At 37.0% G+C, this 16418-nt stretch overlaps 1 protein-coding gene across 1 annotated transcript; it reads left to right on the plus strand.

Annotated features, from left to right (window-relative positions):
- The first annotated feature begins 391 nt into the window (after window positions 1–391).
- On the plus strand, window positions 392–3078 carry LOC132610493 (xanthotoxin 5-hydroxylase CYP82C4-like). The gene is made up of 2 exons (XM_060324807.1): window positions 392–1504; window positions 2211–3078. The coding sequence occupies exons 1-2, from the start codon at window positions 515–517 to the stop codon at window positions 2841–2843; spliced, it is 1623 nt and encodes a 540-aa protein (XP_060180790.1). The 5' UTR covers window positions 392–514; the 3' UTR covers window positions 2844–3078.
- The last annotated feature ends 13340 nt before the right edge of the window (window positions 3079–16418 follow it).

Consider the following 16418-nt stretch of genomic DNA (forward strand, 5'->3'; position numbering starts at 1 on the left):
TCATTAATTAAAAAGGTAATTTGACTAAATTATTCTTATTTATTCTTTGATCTCAATTTAACATTACTCTTTTTTTCACCACATTAATCTCTCTCTATATTTATTAAGGGTAAATGTGAAAACTAATACTACTAATTACTTATATATTGATTTTCTAAAATGCAAACTATTTTTGGATCATCTAATTTTATTAAGGACAACAAGTAAAACGGCTGGAGGGAGTGATGTATAATTTTGGAGATCAAGATTAAAGTCCATTTGAATTTAAAGAATGCAGTAAAAATTAAGCCATATGGAAAATAAATAAAGCCATACCCCCGTGTCTATATTCATGTACTTCAGTTAAATTCATCCCCACAGTACTAGATGTCTAGGTCTATTTTAGGCCACAAAAAATTTCTAAAGTTTCTAGCCCCTTGAAACCCAAGTTCAATTATAAATACGCTTATCTGATCTCATACTTTTAACAACAAAATATTCCCAGTCACTACTAGCTAGCTCTACATTAGTCAATATGCATTTTCTTTCTCAACTCCTAGCACTATTTGTTACTTGGTTCTTGGCCTTTTTTGTTGCTCGCAAATACAAAATTAGAAACAGATCAAGTGCACATAATGCAAAGAGTAATAGTACTACTATATCAGCTATTGGTGCACCTAAAGCTCCAGGCTCGTGGCCTATCATAGGTCACCTCCATCTACTTAGCGGGCAACTTCCCGTCTGTCGAACCCTTGGTCTCATGGCTGATAAATATGGACCCATTTTTCAACTTCAACTTGGAGCCCGTCCAGCTCTTGTTGTTAGCAGTTGGGAAATGGTTAAAGATTGCTTCACAAATGGCAATGACAAAATATTTGCAACTCGACCAAGCATGGTATTAAGCAAGTACTTCTATAACGGCAAAGTTTTTGCTTTTGCACCTTACGGACCATACTGGCGCGACATTCGTAAAATGGTAACTCTTGAAGTCTTAACCAACTCTCGCCTTGAGAAGCTGAAACATGTCCGTACATCAGAAGTGAATTGTTGTATTAAAGAATTGTACTACTCGAATTGGAGTAATAGTAGTAACGATTTTCCTGCACAAGTGAATTTAAGTAGCTGGTTTGAGCACATAACGTGCAATATAATCATCAGAATGCTTGCTGGGAAGCGATTTTCAGGCAGCGTAAATGAAAAGAGTGGAACAGAGGAAATGCAATTCAAAGAATCGATAAAGAAAGCGTTGTTACTCGGTGGAACTTTCGTTGTTTCCGATGCAATTCCGTCACTTGAATGGATGGATATTGGTGGAAACATTAAAGCCATGAAGCAGACCTTTAAAGAAGTTGATAGTGTATTTGATAGCTGGTTAAAAGAACACATCCAGAAAAGAAAAGATTGTGATATTAATTCTACGAATGGAGACCAATCTGATTTTATTGATGTGATGCTTTCGACTCTTCCAGAGGAAACTATGGAGTCTGGATACGACCGTGATGCCATTATCAAGGCAACAACGTTGGTAAGCTGTTATTTGTCGTTTTATCCCAAATTTATGTTCCACAAAATTTCTTTTACATAATTTTTCTTTTTTGAAAAGTCACCTAGTTCACATACTATATATTCCCTCTGGCCCATGTGTTGTTCTTTTAGCTAAATATATGCAGAAAATTAAAACCGTGACAAAATTTTTTAAATACAACAAATATAATTTCTGACTTACAGTACTGATCATCAACCAATTTACAGCATGATATTTGCACTAAAAAGCAAATTAATCTGTGTAGGAAAATATATTGAACAATGATAAAATTGACTACCAATTATGTTCTATATATGTAACTAAAATTATGAGAAAGATGAAGTATTCCCTTTCTCCCAATATGTATGTCACACTTTACTTTTAGTCAGTCATGAAAAGAATGTCATCTTTCCATACGACTTAAATTTAAAATTTCTATTTTGCACTTAATGAGATAATTTATATATAGTCAGACAAATGCTTATTTCAAATCAAAGTTTCAAAATAAAAATAAAAATTGTGTCTAGTCAGATATTCCCACATAAATCAGGATGACGGAGTACTTTATATTCGTAGCATATTGATATACGATGGAACAGGATAGTTTATCTTGTTTTATTTATTACTCCACACCATTGCTAGTTTTTATTTCGAATCTCCAATCACTTGGCTAACATCTTATTTATTCACTTGCGAATTGACTCAGATACTTATCATGACGGCATCAGAGAGCACCGCAGAGACATTAATATGGGCCCTATCTCTGCTAATGAATGACACTCGCTCATTAAAAATAGCCCAGGACGAACTAGATGAACACGTAGGAAGAAACAGATGGGTTGAAGAATCAGACATCAAGAACCTCCCATATTTACAAGCCATAATAAAAGAAACTTTACGTCTTTACCCACCTGGTCCTTTATCAGGGCCTCGAGAGGCTAACGAAGATTGTTACGTTGATAAGTTTCGCATTCAAAAGGGCACTCGTTTGATTGTCAATTTATGGAAGCTTCAACGAGACCCGAGAATCTGGGAGGATCCTGATGAGTTCAAACCGGAGAGGTGGTTCATGAAGGAACATGTGAATATTAATTTTAGAGGACAAAATTTTGAGTATATTCCATTTAGTTCTGGGAGAAGAATGTGTCCTGGTTTGATGTTTGGCACCCAAGTAGTGCATTTGACGCTAGCAAGATTACTTCATGGATTCAATATTTCAATGCCAAGAGAGGAACCAGTTGATCTAAGTGAGGGTTTAGGCATTGCCTTGCCTAAAATGAAACCTCTTCAACCACTTCTTTCTCCCAGGCTGACTGTGGAACTCTACCAAAGTCTTTGAGCAAGTAAACTATCAAATAAGTAGTAGTATACTGTGTGTTTATTTTAGTCTAAAAAGATAATGGAGTATAAAGTGTGATATCAGAACCAAAATGTTAAATTTTGGGATAAGTCATTGATTCCTTGGATTTATAAATAAGACTATTATGTTTTTAAATTACAAAGAATGTACTTGCTCTCGATTTTCTACTATTGAAATACTTGAAAATATATAATTGAACAATCATGATTAAAGATGTGAAAATGTACAAAAAAGAAGATATGTTGTTGTCAAAAGGCAACTCTATCGTCGATCTTGACAATTCAAGCTGAGTGCTCTTTGTTGGAAATAAGGATCCACGTGAAAGTGCAAGAGAGGGGGTGAATTGTAACTTTTTCGATTTGTTAGTTGACTAGGTAGGACCAATAGTCGACTGTTTACTCAGAGAATGCTAAAGTAAAATGCAGAAGGTAAATGACACCAAATGTTTTTTACTGGTTCAAATTCAATGTGAATCATAATCCAGTACACTTGGGTTGCAAGGGTGTTCTCTGCAGCTCTTTTATGAAAGGTTTGGTACAATGGTGGTTTGAATGGAACTCCTACGTCTACACTCATAATCTTTTGATACAATGCCTTACAAACTATACTATATCTCTTCTTTCTTTTTTTGTTTACACTATAGATCACTCAGAAATACAATGTTTATGAAAAGTAAAGCAGAGCACTTAAGAGAATGAGACAAAGGTATATTTTTTTGATTTGTGAAGCTGCCTTTTATAGTCGTTTAGGCTCTTCCCGCAGAGATATCAACCCAAGGGATTTGATCCTTCGAAAAAGGAATTAGTGATCCTATTTCCAAGAATAAGGTTAGAGCTGTTGATGTGTCTTGATACTTCTTAATAGTTTTTCCTTGTGTAATGGAACTGCATCGTCAATCAAGAAGATTGTTACCCTTGATTAAATATTCCTTCTTTAATGCGGCATATCCTACAATCTTCTTTCCTTCCTTGACCTTGATTTGTACTGCTTCCTAAGCTGTAAATATTTCTTTTAGCCACTGAGATATACAACATATATTGGTGCCTCTGTTGTAAGGCTGTAAAGTCTTCCTTGAGTTGGACTTGTGTAAGCCCATCTTGCATATACGTCTGTTGGGCTCCTTACTGGACTTGTGGGCTTTTTCATTCTTTCGTCCATACTGTAGTCAACTTCCTTGATATCCTTGCTTCCCTTTCTTAGTTTAATTTCCATACCTACACAAGTAAAATTGTCATCATTAAAACTTGACACTAACAATCTCCCCCTTTTTGAGGATGACAATTTATGATAAGATGTAGTCAACATGTAGTCAACTTCCCTATTAATATGGTGGATGCTCCCCCTGAATAGGTGGAGGCTCCCCCTGAATAGTTGACTTGTCCTTGGAGGCTCCCCTGAATAGTTGACTTGTCTTTCGAATTAGTTGACTCCGATTCTCCCTCTTTGGCATCACTCAAAAAAACATAACAAGCAACAACAGAGATGGAAACTTATAACAACTAGTAATTAAGATGCTGAACACATCAACACAAGAGTAACAAAAGACCTAGCAACACAAAGGGACTTAGGTCCCACAAAACATATTGTTTAAACATGCCAAAAACACCTAAAAATAAAAGAAAACTACTCCTGACGCTTGAACACTGGGCGACGAAGAAAATAAGCTAAAGTATTAACAATAGAATCTTTCATATCAGTCAACGGTGTAGTTAGACTTTTAGGCATCGTACCAACACTAGCTTGGAGCTTCGCGGACAGTTTGATCGCCTCCTTTATCACAACATCCAGCTTAACCCGTAGCCTAGAGACATCAACACCAGTTTCTTTAGTCGAATCACGAATCTTCTCCACTTGAAACAGAGTGGATGCCATTAAGTCTTTGATGGACTCAATTTTGTCATCCATAGCGGAAAGTTTGGAGAGAAGTTCAGCATAGCATTCAGCAGAGACAACAGAGGAATTAGATTTTTGACTTTTGAGGAGGGACCAGGGTTAAACTCTTCACAGGCTTCCTTAAGCACCCAAGATTCATTGCTCAAGACATAACCCATGCTACCAAACACTCGAGAATTGTAACACTGCTTAACATGAGTAATGGGATAGTCAACTAAGTTAACTTTATGGACTTCAAGTATGCGAGAGATGAGCATACCATAAGGGAGGCTAGAGGGATTGGAGGCACACTCAATCATGAAGTTGATAACTATGGAGCACAAATTGATTTTCTTTTGGAGAGAAGGCAGAAGGCAAAGATGGCATCACGTTGAGAAATAGTGGAATAGGACCCAGGACGAGGGACAATGGTAGTTGCAACCATATGGGCTAGCACACGAGCTTCAAAAGATATGTTTAAAGGACCAATTTGAGCAGGGACATAGGATGAATTGGAAAGAGTTTTCTTAACATCATCAAAAGACACTTTAAGAGACTTAGGCCAGAACTTTTTTGGTAATTCGGAAAAACCAGAGCAAGTGCAACCAAGAATAGAGTCAAGAACAGAGCAATTTAACACAATGTGCTTACCAAAGACCATAGTTTCGAGTTCATTTGGCTTAGTGGAACGAAGATTAGCATAGAACATACGAACGGGGGTGTCATACACATGAGCAGGGGTTTTGAAAAAGTTTTCCCAACCTTGATAAAAAAAGAGATATTTTACCTTACAGCAAAGAGAAAGCATGTGATCAAGAGCAACAATCCTACCAGAGACAATTGTTTTGTCTTTAAGAGACAAGAAAAGATCCCGATGTTCGTCATCCCAATTTTTTTTGCGAAGATCAAGAGGTTTTTCAGAGATAGTTTGAGTTTCTTTGAGGAATCGGAGCATGCAGCATCAGCAAAAGCTCGCTTGCCAAGAATAATGGAGTCAGAGGCATCAGATGATGAGGAGTCGCTAGAGTTTTCAGAGTCGTGAGGAATGGAAGAGGAACTTTTACCATTGCCCTTGAGCCTAGAGCTTTGACGCGAAGAGATAAGTTGGGATTTTTGATTTTTTGCCATGGTAATGGAGAGAAGGAAGACGGACAAGAGGGTTTTGAAAAAATTAGAACAGACGAAGATGAAAGGGGATATGTATGGAAAGAGGGAAATGTTTATGGGGAAGGGAAAAAGATGGAGTAGAAAAATGGAAAATTGTGTCAGTCATAATGAGATGGGAAAGCAATTATGGCAAGTATTTTGTGTAAAACGAAGATTTTGGCAGAGATTCCTACAAGAATGTTTTTTCAAAAAAAAATTCAAATAAACACGGATAAGGAAAAATTTTAGACAGATTGATCAATAATTCCCAAAGATTTTCTTAGCATGTAAAAACGTTCTTCAAGAAGAGGTTTAGTAAATATATCAGCAAGTTGATTTTCAGTGTTCACAAAAATTATTTCAAAATCTCCTTGAATAACAAGATTTCTAATAAAATGATGTTTAATATCTATATGCTTAGCTCTAGAATGATGCACATGATTTTTGGATTGACAAATAACACTCGAATTATCACAGAGAATTTTAATAGGTTGAAAGAACAAGTCATAATCACTTAATTGATGAGACATCCAAATTAATTGAGTGCAGCATTGATCGATAGCAATATATTCAGCCTTTGTAGTAGAAAGAGAGACTGATCCTTGGTTTTTGCTATTCCATGAAATGAGGGATTTTCCCAGAAATTGGCAAGTACCACTGGTGCTTTTTCTATCATCCTTATCACCTGCAAAGTCAGCATCTGAAAAGCCTTCAAGTGTAAAGTTATTAGTGTTTGGATACCATAAACCATAATTAGTTGTTCCATGCAGGTATCAGATAATGCGCTTAACAGCAGTAAGATGAGATTCCTTTGGAGCTGCTTGGAATCTAGCACACCTACATCACTAAACATAATATTTGGCCGACTAGCAGTTAAATGAAGCAATGATCCAATCATGCCACGATACTTAGTTTCATCAACAGGTTATCCTGCTTCGTCCTTATCAAGAATGCAAGTAGGACTCATTGGGGTACCCATAGCTTTTGAGTCAGCCATCCTAAATTTTTGAACAATTTCCTTAGCATACTTGGATTGACATACGAATATCCTTCTGTCGGTTTGATGAATTTGAAGTCCCAAAAAGAACATTAATTCTCCCATCATGCTCATTTTGAACTCGCTTTGCATGAGATCAGAAAATTCCTTACACATAGAGGGGTTAGAACTTCCATAAATAATATCATCAACATATATTTGAATAATGAGATTTCCGACAGAGGAGATTTCCTACAGAGGAGCGTTTGATAAAAAGAGTTTTATCAAATTTTCCTCTAGAGAAACCATGACTTACCAAGAAGGAGCTTAAGCGATCATACCATGCCCTAAGGGCTTGTTTAAGACCATATAAGGCTTTAGTTAACTTAAAAACATAATAAGGTAATTTTGGGTTTTCAAAACCTGGAGGTTGTTTGACATACGCTTCTTCTTCAATGAAACCATTTAGAAAAACACTTTTGATGTCTATTTGAAAAAGTTTGAATTTTTTAAAGGAAGCATATGCAAGCAAAATTCTAATGGATTCTAACCTGGCAACAGGTGCAAAAGTCCCATCATAATCGATTCCTTCCTATTGTGAGTATCCTTGAGCAACAAGTCGGGCTTTGTTTCTAACTACCTCTCCGGCCTCATTTAACTTGTTTCTGAATACCCATTTTGTTCCAATGATTGATGCATTTTGAGGTTTGGGAACCAGATTCCACACTTTGATCTTTTCAAATTGGTCAAGTTCTTCTTCCATAGCTTTGACCCAGTTTTCATCTTTTATGGCATCGACAACTTTCTTTGGTTCATATTGAGAAATAAGAGCCAAATTTACGTTATTTTTACTAGATGCTCTAGTTTTCATCCCTTCATTAATGTCTCCAATAATAAATTTCTTGGGATAATCAGGTTCGCTTCTCCATTCGTTTGGAACTATTCCAATTGTAATATCAGTCGACTTAGGTGTCTCAGAAGTCGACTCAGCAGATTCATTCTGCTCACTAGATTTTGTAACCACAACAACTGGCAGTTGACTGTCTTCTTCATCTGCAATTTTTCATTTCTCAGCCAGGTGATTTGTATCATCAGATACAACATGAATAGAATCTTAATAGATAAAGTACGTTTATTGAAAACTCTATAAGATCTACTAGTTGGAGAGTAGCCAAGAAATATACCTTCATCACTACAAGGATCAAACTTATAGAGATTGTCTTTTCCATTGTTGTGAAAAAAGAACTTACATCCAAAAGGATGAAAGTAGCTAATATTTGGTTTTTTACCAGTCCATAACTCATAAGGAGTTTTCTTTAGGATTGTTCTGATCAGGCACCTGTTTAAAATATGACAAGCTGTACTTACTGCTCAGCCCAAAAGTGATGTGGTAGATTAGTTTCTACGATCATTGTCCTTGCCATACCTTGTAGAGTTCTATTCTTTAGTTCAACCACACCGTTTTGTTAAGGGGATCGAGGTGAGGAGAAATTATGAGTATATCCTTGGTCATTGCAAAACTCCTCAAAGGCTTTATTTTCAAATTCTCCTCCATGATCACTTCTGATAGAAGTGACGTAGTATCCCTTTTCACGCTGAATTTTCTCATAGAAAAACTTGAAATTCTTTAGAGTATCATCTTTATGAACAAGAAATATTACCCAAGTAAAGCGAGATAAGTCATCTATTATAACAAATACATACCTTTTTCCTCCAATACTGACAGTTCTAGTAGGACCAACAGATCCATATGAAGTAGCTGTAAAGGTTTTGAGGCAGACACAATATCTTTAGAATTAAAAGAGTTTCTGGTTTTTTTTTTTTTTACCATTTTGACCCGAATCACATATATGATCTTTGGTGTAGTTGAGTTTTGGCAGTCCCACTACAAGATCGTGTCTTTCCAACTTTTCTATTAAACGCATACTAGCATGACCAAGCTTCTTGTGCCACATCCATGGGTCTTCTCCTATTGAAGCCAAGAATATATGACCAGTTGGATTTTTGATAGAGTCCAATGTATACATATTTTTGCTTCTGCTTCCAGGAAGAATTTTTGCCCCAGTGGAGTCTTCTATGATACAACCTGTTTTTCTAAACCTTACCTCAAGTTCCATGTCGCACAGTTGACTTACACTTAAAAGATTATCAAAATTAATAGTACCAATACCAATTACCGTTCTAGTCGAGTTATCTCCAAATGTTACTAATCCTCCATCAAAGTCAGCGACTGATTTGAACAAGCTTTTGTCGCCTGTCATATGTCTTGAACACACACTATCTAGATACCATTTCCCCTTTTTCTTTTTCTTGTGGTGTTCCTGCAAGACAAATTGATTACTTTTGTTTAGGTACCCAAAGGTTCTTCGGTCCTTGATGGTCAGTTTTGAAACACATATTATTCTTGGGTTTCCACACCCAACCAGGAGCAGTTGAAAAACGAATTCTACAATTATAATAATCATGACCAGTTCTTCCACAACAAAAACATGTTGGCAAAGGTTTTCCCTCAAAATCACAAAGGTTGGTCGACTTGCTCACATGTCTATTTATTGCAGACTTCCTTTCAGTTGACTTGAAAATTCTAGTCGACTGATCTGTCTTTAAATGAGCATTTAGCTTACCTTTTAAATTACTGGGCATAGGCATGGGCTTTTTCCCAATTGACTTATTGGTATAAGTTGACTAGTTAGGTTTGATATAACTATGACTTGAAGGTTTGAATAATACATCTATTTTAGATTGTAAATCATAAACTTCATTTTGAAGAGAATTCTTTTCCTTTTCACAAACTTCCAATTTTAATTCCCATTTTTTTTTCCAGTTTCCTATATTCATCAAAAATATTATTTAGGTCTATAAGAGTTTGATCTAATAATTCTTGAGTTTCTTCACATTTAGAGCGAGGATACGAACTTACCTTACTAATTTCTTCAAGAGCCATGAAACGCACATTTTCAATATCCTCATTTTCTCATCTGAGATTTCATCTTCACTCCAACTACTAAAGGCCCTTTGCTTTTAATAGCTTCTAGTTGGCTTTCTTTTTGCCTCAGGACATTCAGATGCAATATGATCATATTTTCCACATTCATTGCATTTTCCATCATTCTTTTGTTGAACATTGCGAGTCTTACCTTTTCTAAAATTTGAACTTCCTTTTCTGTTGTTCCTTGATCTTCTCATGGCTTCTATCACATGTCTAGAAATCATGGCAACTTCTTCTTCTTTAAAATCATCATCAGATTCTTCACTTTGAGCCTTGAATGTAACTACTTTTTTCTTTTCGTCCTTCTAATATCTTTGATTATGATTTTTTTTTCAAATGCTATCAGGTTTCCTCTTAGTTCAACATAAGTGACTTTGTCCAAATTTCCATTTTCCAAGACAATTGCCTTAGTTTCCCAAGTTTTTGGTAAACTTCTAACAAGTTTTCTAATTTGTTGAGTGTTGGTGTAAGTTACTCCAAGAGATTTGAGTTCTCCAATGATTTTGCTAAATCTGGTGAATCTGTTGATCACAATCCAAGCTTGATAATCTGTTGACTGCACAAAGATTCTAAACCTCTCCTTCCAATGACAATAGTGTTCACCATTGAAGTACGGTGGTCTTGTTGTTGAGTGCCCATCTTGTAAGATTGCTCCAGGAATTTGATATCCAACCATTTGATCTTTTCTCACGTGTGATTAAGCAACTTAATGTAAGTTCTCGCTCTGATTCCAATTGAAATTGCAAGAGGGGGGGGGGGGGGGGGGGTGAATTGTAACTTTTTCGATTTTTTAGTCGACTAGGTAGGACCAGTAGTCGGATGTTTACTCAGAGAATGCTAAAGTAAAATGCAGAAGGTAAATGAAACCAAATGTTATATACTGGGTCAGATTCAATATGAATCCTAATCCAGTCTCCTTGGGTTGCAAGGGTGTTCTCTGCTGGTATTTTATGAAAGGTTTGGTACAATGGTGTTTTGAATGGAGCTCCTACGTCTATAGTCAAAACACTCGTAATATTTTGATACAATGCCTCACAAACTATACTATATCTCTCCTTTCTTTTTTTGTTTACACTATAGATCACTCAGAAATACAATGTTTATGAAAAGTAAAGCAGAGCACTTGAGAGAATGAGACAAAGGTATAGTTTGTCTTGATTTGTGAAGCCGCCTATTATAGTCGTTTAGGCTCTTTATGCAGAGATATCAACCCAAGGGATTTGATCCTTGGAAAAAGGATCATTAGTGATCCTATTTCCAAGAATAAGGTTAGAGCTGTTGATGTGTCTTGATACTCCTTAATAGTCTTTCTTTGTGTAATGGAATTGCATCGTCAATCAAGAAGATTGTTACACTTGATTGAATATTCCTTCTTTAATGCGGCAGATCCTACAATCTTCTTTCCTTCCTTGACCTTGGTTTGTACTGCTTCCTTAGCTATAAATATTTCTTTTAGCCACTGAGATATAGACCATAAATTGGTGCCTTCTGTTAACCACTTGCTAGCATCATATTCTCTAATTCTTCTCTGAGTACTAAAGTGAAGCATAAGGTTATTTCTAACTTTTCCTCCTTATCTGACTCTATTCTGGGGTTGTATACTATCTTTCTGAACTATAGACATGGATCACACTTAGAGAAATTTCATCTGTCTCAAATAAGGAATTGGAACAACTAACCCCAAACTCCCTATATGCTTTCAAAATTATATCATACTATACACATCAGGGATAAATACTTAATCATATAACCTAAAAGGGAATTGTCATATATTTTATCTCATAGTAATATCTGCTTCTTGTAGTAACTTACTAACGTCATACTTTTTAGGTCTGATCTGAATAAGTTTAAACAATTTAAAACTAACCCTAACAAAATTCAGTATCGTCTGCTCGTGGTTTTCTTATCGCATCAGTCCGTTCCTAGTCATGTGCATAGATCATATGGCAAATATATATATATCCTTGAAAAAGTTGATACTTTCTAGTTTTACAGGGGGTTGGCTCTTAGGCTATTTCCTACTCAAAACTACCGTGGACAATTTATGCCTGCTGCAGTTAACTTTATAATGTGCTACCTCGTGGGGTCTTATATATGAACCATCACCCTTATACTATAGCTCCATGGTCAAAGAGTCCAAATAAGCTTGTTATATAGGGTATGTAATCTATGTGTACTATCATACCGAAACTTGTCTTTGAAATGGTATTATCACCTGATAAACACACAATGCACTATTTGGCAAGTCTTGGGTCTCGAATTTCCTTCTTGCCACTTACACATTTGATACACTCAGAATTCGATGGAAAAAAATGTTACTTACTGCTCTAAGCTTCATGGCACGAATTAGAATAATTTCTGATGACTCCATCTGAAAGCAACACATCGATAATGATTAGATTTATATATTCCTCATCCATTGAGACGTGGCGTATTTAGTAGAACGGGAAACAACACCGAGTCTGAGTGATTTATGAGAACATAGCTCTATTGTAAGATCTAGAGTTGAAAGAAGTGAGACAAATCTTAAATGTCTTGGTGGTCAACTGTTTGTTTATATGTGTGGGTGCCACACACATATAAAAGTGACCCCACTGGACACGATTTCATAGACTCCCTAAGACACTTGAACCTAGGGCTCTGATACCAAGCTTTGACACGCCCCGAACTATGGCCTGCGTGACACGACACTCGGTGCCTGACTATCTATGACCGAGCAAACCCATGGCTGCTGAGTCTAACAGTTGTATCATGAAAGCATGAAAGATATAAAATGAACCAAGAGAATATTCTAACTCCAATATAATAGAGGATGCGGAAATAAATATTGTGAGGCAAAACCAACATAACTGACTAAAGACTGTGTCTATGAAACCTCTACGATGAAAATACTGTAAGAATAACTAGGTTAGGACAAGACCCTAACATGCCTCAAATACTAATGAACTAACTAATATTCGAAAGCTGGAAATAGACGGGAAGCCCTGAATGAGAGGGGCTCACCAACTAACTGATGTACTCAAAGTGCTGGAAGCTTAGCAGCTGCTGTATCCTCCTGAAAGTCAGACTCTGCACCGTGAAGTGCAGGCCCATGCATAAGGACGTTAGTACATTTGAATTGTACAAGTATGATAAGCAACTGAAGCAACGATAAGGGATACATGAACGATAAAGTATAATGAAACTGAATACTCATATCATGAGCTGGTCTGTATAGAAACCACCGGTGCAAATATCATGTAACTATGGCCTCAGGCCCAATAAATAATGAGATCTCAAGCTATGGCCTCAGGCCCAAAATAATTACATATGCATATGAATCATAACTATGGCCTTAGGCCCAATCAAAAATGAAGCAACAGGTCTAAAACTAACTACTGGCTCTGTAACCTGACTAATGACTTAGACTGCATTCTGAGAATCGTAGATTGAATTACAAGTCTTTTAGATTAAGCTTGGGTCCATAGCATGCATAACAAGTATGAACATAATCAGAAAACTGAGCTCTAACCCTAGGTTATGAAAATCATGAACTTGCTGGATTACTGGGAATCATGATTATTAAGGTATGAGGATGATTAAACAACTTTCCTCATGTAGATAGTATGCTTAACATACCTGGAATTGCTCCCAACTTGAATAAAAGACATGAACTTTGAAGAAGATTTTCAAAATCTTAAATCTTGAACCTTGAGATGGGTTTTCTTGAAAATCCCAGGTTAGGAATGATGATTTATTATTTATATTACAAGGATATATATTATAATTGACTTGGAATGATTAGAATAGGCTTACCTTGATGTTCTTGATGATGGGATAGGGTAGGAGGTCGTTCTAGGGCTTGAAGGAATGAAAAATAATGATTTGAACTGACATGGATGAATATATACTGTTCTGGAAAATTAAATTTATGCCCAGTAAAATACTAGCCATATTTTGAAAGACGGGCCGTATTTTGAAACACGGTTCGTATTCTGTGTGGATTGCACTGCAACTCTTCAGTAAAATGGCCATAACTCTTTGCACAGATGTCCGTTTAACCCCCATAATATACCGTTGGAAAGTTATTTCAAATCCCTACAACTTTAATCAAGGACATTTTCCCAAATTCCAAATACATTTTGAAATACGGGCCGTATTTAACATTGTAACCTCCAAATGCCAAATTCCAGAATGCTCAGAAATCTTCGGTACCAGTTTACGACTTGAAATACGGGTCGTATACTGAAATACGGTCACTGTTCATGGGTGTAAACCCCCATCTTACAACTGAAGGGGTAATTTCAAATTCCTACATTCTTTATCTGGTTTTCTAAGTCTAGGATTATGGTCAAAGTTTAGGTTAAATGTACGAGGTGTTACAGTATGTCCCTCCAAATGGAAATCAACAAAACTCTAGTCAACTGCCTACTAGCGATCCCGCTAGTTAAAAAATCGAAGATATATTGTCAAGAGTGTTGAAGAAAGTGGAATCCACCGATACCTTTTGCACGAAGATGAGAGATGAAGTGAAATCAATGGGGCAAGTTGTAAGTTCTCACTCCACTTCCATTAAACAATTAGAGTCTCAACTTGGCTAAATCTTGGCTATCCTCAATCAAAGGCAAAAAGGTACACTCCTAAGTGATACGATCGCGAACCTGACAAATGATGAGCATAAATTGAATGCTATCACAATAAGGAGTGGCAAGCAAGTTGGGGAGGAGACCATGTTGAAAAGGTATGTTGTGGTTGATGATGATCGGGTTATTGATGAACCAAGGGTTGTTGAAACGCAAGTTGAGGATTACTTTTGAAGAGCCCATTGTGGTAGAAAAGGGTCCCAATAGTGGTGAAGCCATGGGAGATGAGAAAGTGGATGATGAGGTTCCTCAAGCAATGAAAACTGTTCCTAAGCCTCCACCACCATTCCCTTAAAGATTAGCAAAAAAAGAGGATGATAGGAAATTTCTCAAGTTCATTGAAAGGTTGAAGGGGCTCCTAATCAATATTACATTGGTCGAGACACTTGAACAAATGCCCGGCTATACAAAGTTCATGAAGGATCTAGTGACTAAGAGAAGGAGCACTAGCTTTGAAACCATAGGAGGCACTCATCATTGTAATGCAATTGTTACCAAAGCTTTGGTAAAAAAGAATGAAGACCTTGGAGCCTTCACAATTCCATACACAATCGGTAAATACAAGTTTGCAAAAGCTCTAGGTGATCTTGGAGCAAGCATCAATTTGATGCTGCTTGCTATATTCAACAAGTTGGGTTTGCCCCCCCCCCCCCCGTCCCACGACGATAAGATTACTTATGGCGGATAGACCCGTAAAGAGGGCTGTCGGCATTCTTTATGTGTACTTGTGAGAGTGGACCGATTTAGTTTCCCAGCCGATTTTGTGATCTTGGATTGCGAAGTTGACTTTAAAGTGCCCATAATCTTGGGAAGACCATTCTTAGCTACGGGGCATGCCCTCGTGGATGTGGAGAGAAGTGATTTGAAATTTTGAATGAATGATGAAGAAGTCACCTTCCACATTTGTAAATATATGAAGCAACCAGCGGATATGAGTGTTGTGTCGGTTATTGATACCATCGATGAAGCCATTGAATCAATCATAGAACATGAACATGTGGGTGAGATACTAGCGGCAGTCTTGATGAATTATGATGGGGGTGGTGATGAAGAGTTTGAGAAGACGGTGAATGCTTTGATTGGGTTGGGGGTCATATCACTATAATCCAAATAAACGTGATCTTGATTTAGAGAACCGGGCATCTCCTCTCGCAAAGCCCTCTATTATTAAACCTCCTAATTTGGAACTCAAACCTCTTTTTTCACATTTGAGGTATGAGTATCTTGGTCCTAACAGGACATTGCCTATGATTATCTCCGCCCAGTTGACGGATGAGCAAAGAGAGAGGTTTATGGTAATCTTGAAGAAATATAAGAAAGCTATTGATTGGTGTATTGTGGATATCCAAGGGATTATGCCCGGTATTTGTACTCACAAGATCCAACTCGATGAAGAGTGTGATCCAAGTGTCGGACATCAAAGGAGGTTGAATCCTCCAATGCAAGCGGTAGTGAAGATCGAAATCATCAAGTGGTTAGATGTCGGGGTTATGTATCCGATAGCAGATAGCTCTTGGGTGAGTCCGGTACAATGTGTCCCCAAGAAAGGTGGAATAACCGAGGTGCCAAATGCTGAAAATGAATTGATCCCGACACGCACGGTCATCGGATGGCGGGTATGCATCGACTATAGGAAGTTGAACAAATAGACTAAAAATGATCACTTCCTAATGCCTTTCATGGATCAAATGCTTGATAGGTTGCGGGAAGAGATTATTATTGCTTGTCCTTATGGAACATTTGTTTTCAAGAGGATGCCCTTTGGGCTATGTAATGCACCCAAAACTTTTCAATGTTGCATGATGTCTATTTTCTCCGACATGGTTAACAAGTCCATAGAAATTTTCATAGATGACTTCTCCGTGGTTGGGGACTCGTTTGATGGGTGCTTGAAAAATCTTGCCCAAGTATTGAAAAGGTGCGAGGAGACAAATTTGGTTCTCAATTGA

Source organism: Lycium barbarum, chromosome 9, assembly GCF_019175385.1.
Source record: "Lycium barbarum isolate Lr01 chromosome 9, ASM1917538v2, whole genome shotgun sequence".
NCBI classification, from domain to species: Eukaryota; Viridiplantae; Streptophyta; class Magnoliopsida; order Solanales; family Solanaceae; genus Lycium; species Lycium barbarum.

What these genes read in the sequence shown, in the direction of transcription:
- LOC132610493 (XM_060324807.1), top strand. Translation starts at nt 515, where the DNA reads ATGCATTTTCTTTCTCAACTCCTAGCACTATTTGTTACTTGGTTCTTG. An exon ending in TTATCAAGGCAACAACGTTG is followed by an intron (nt 1,505 to 2,210) that starts GTAAGCTGTTAT and finishes GAATTGACTCAG; the next exon opens with ATACTTATCATGACGGCATC.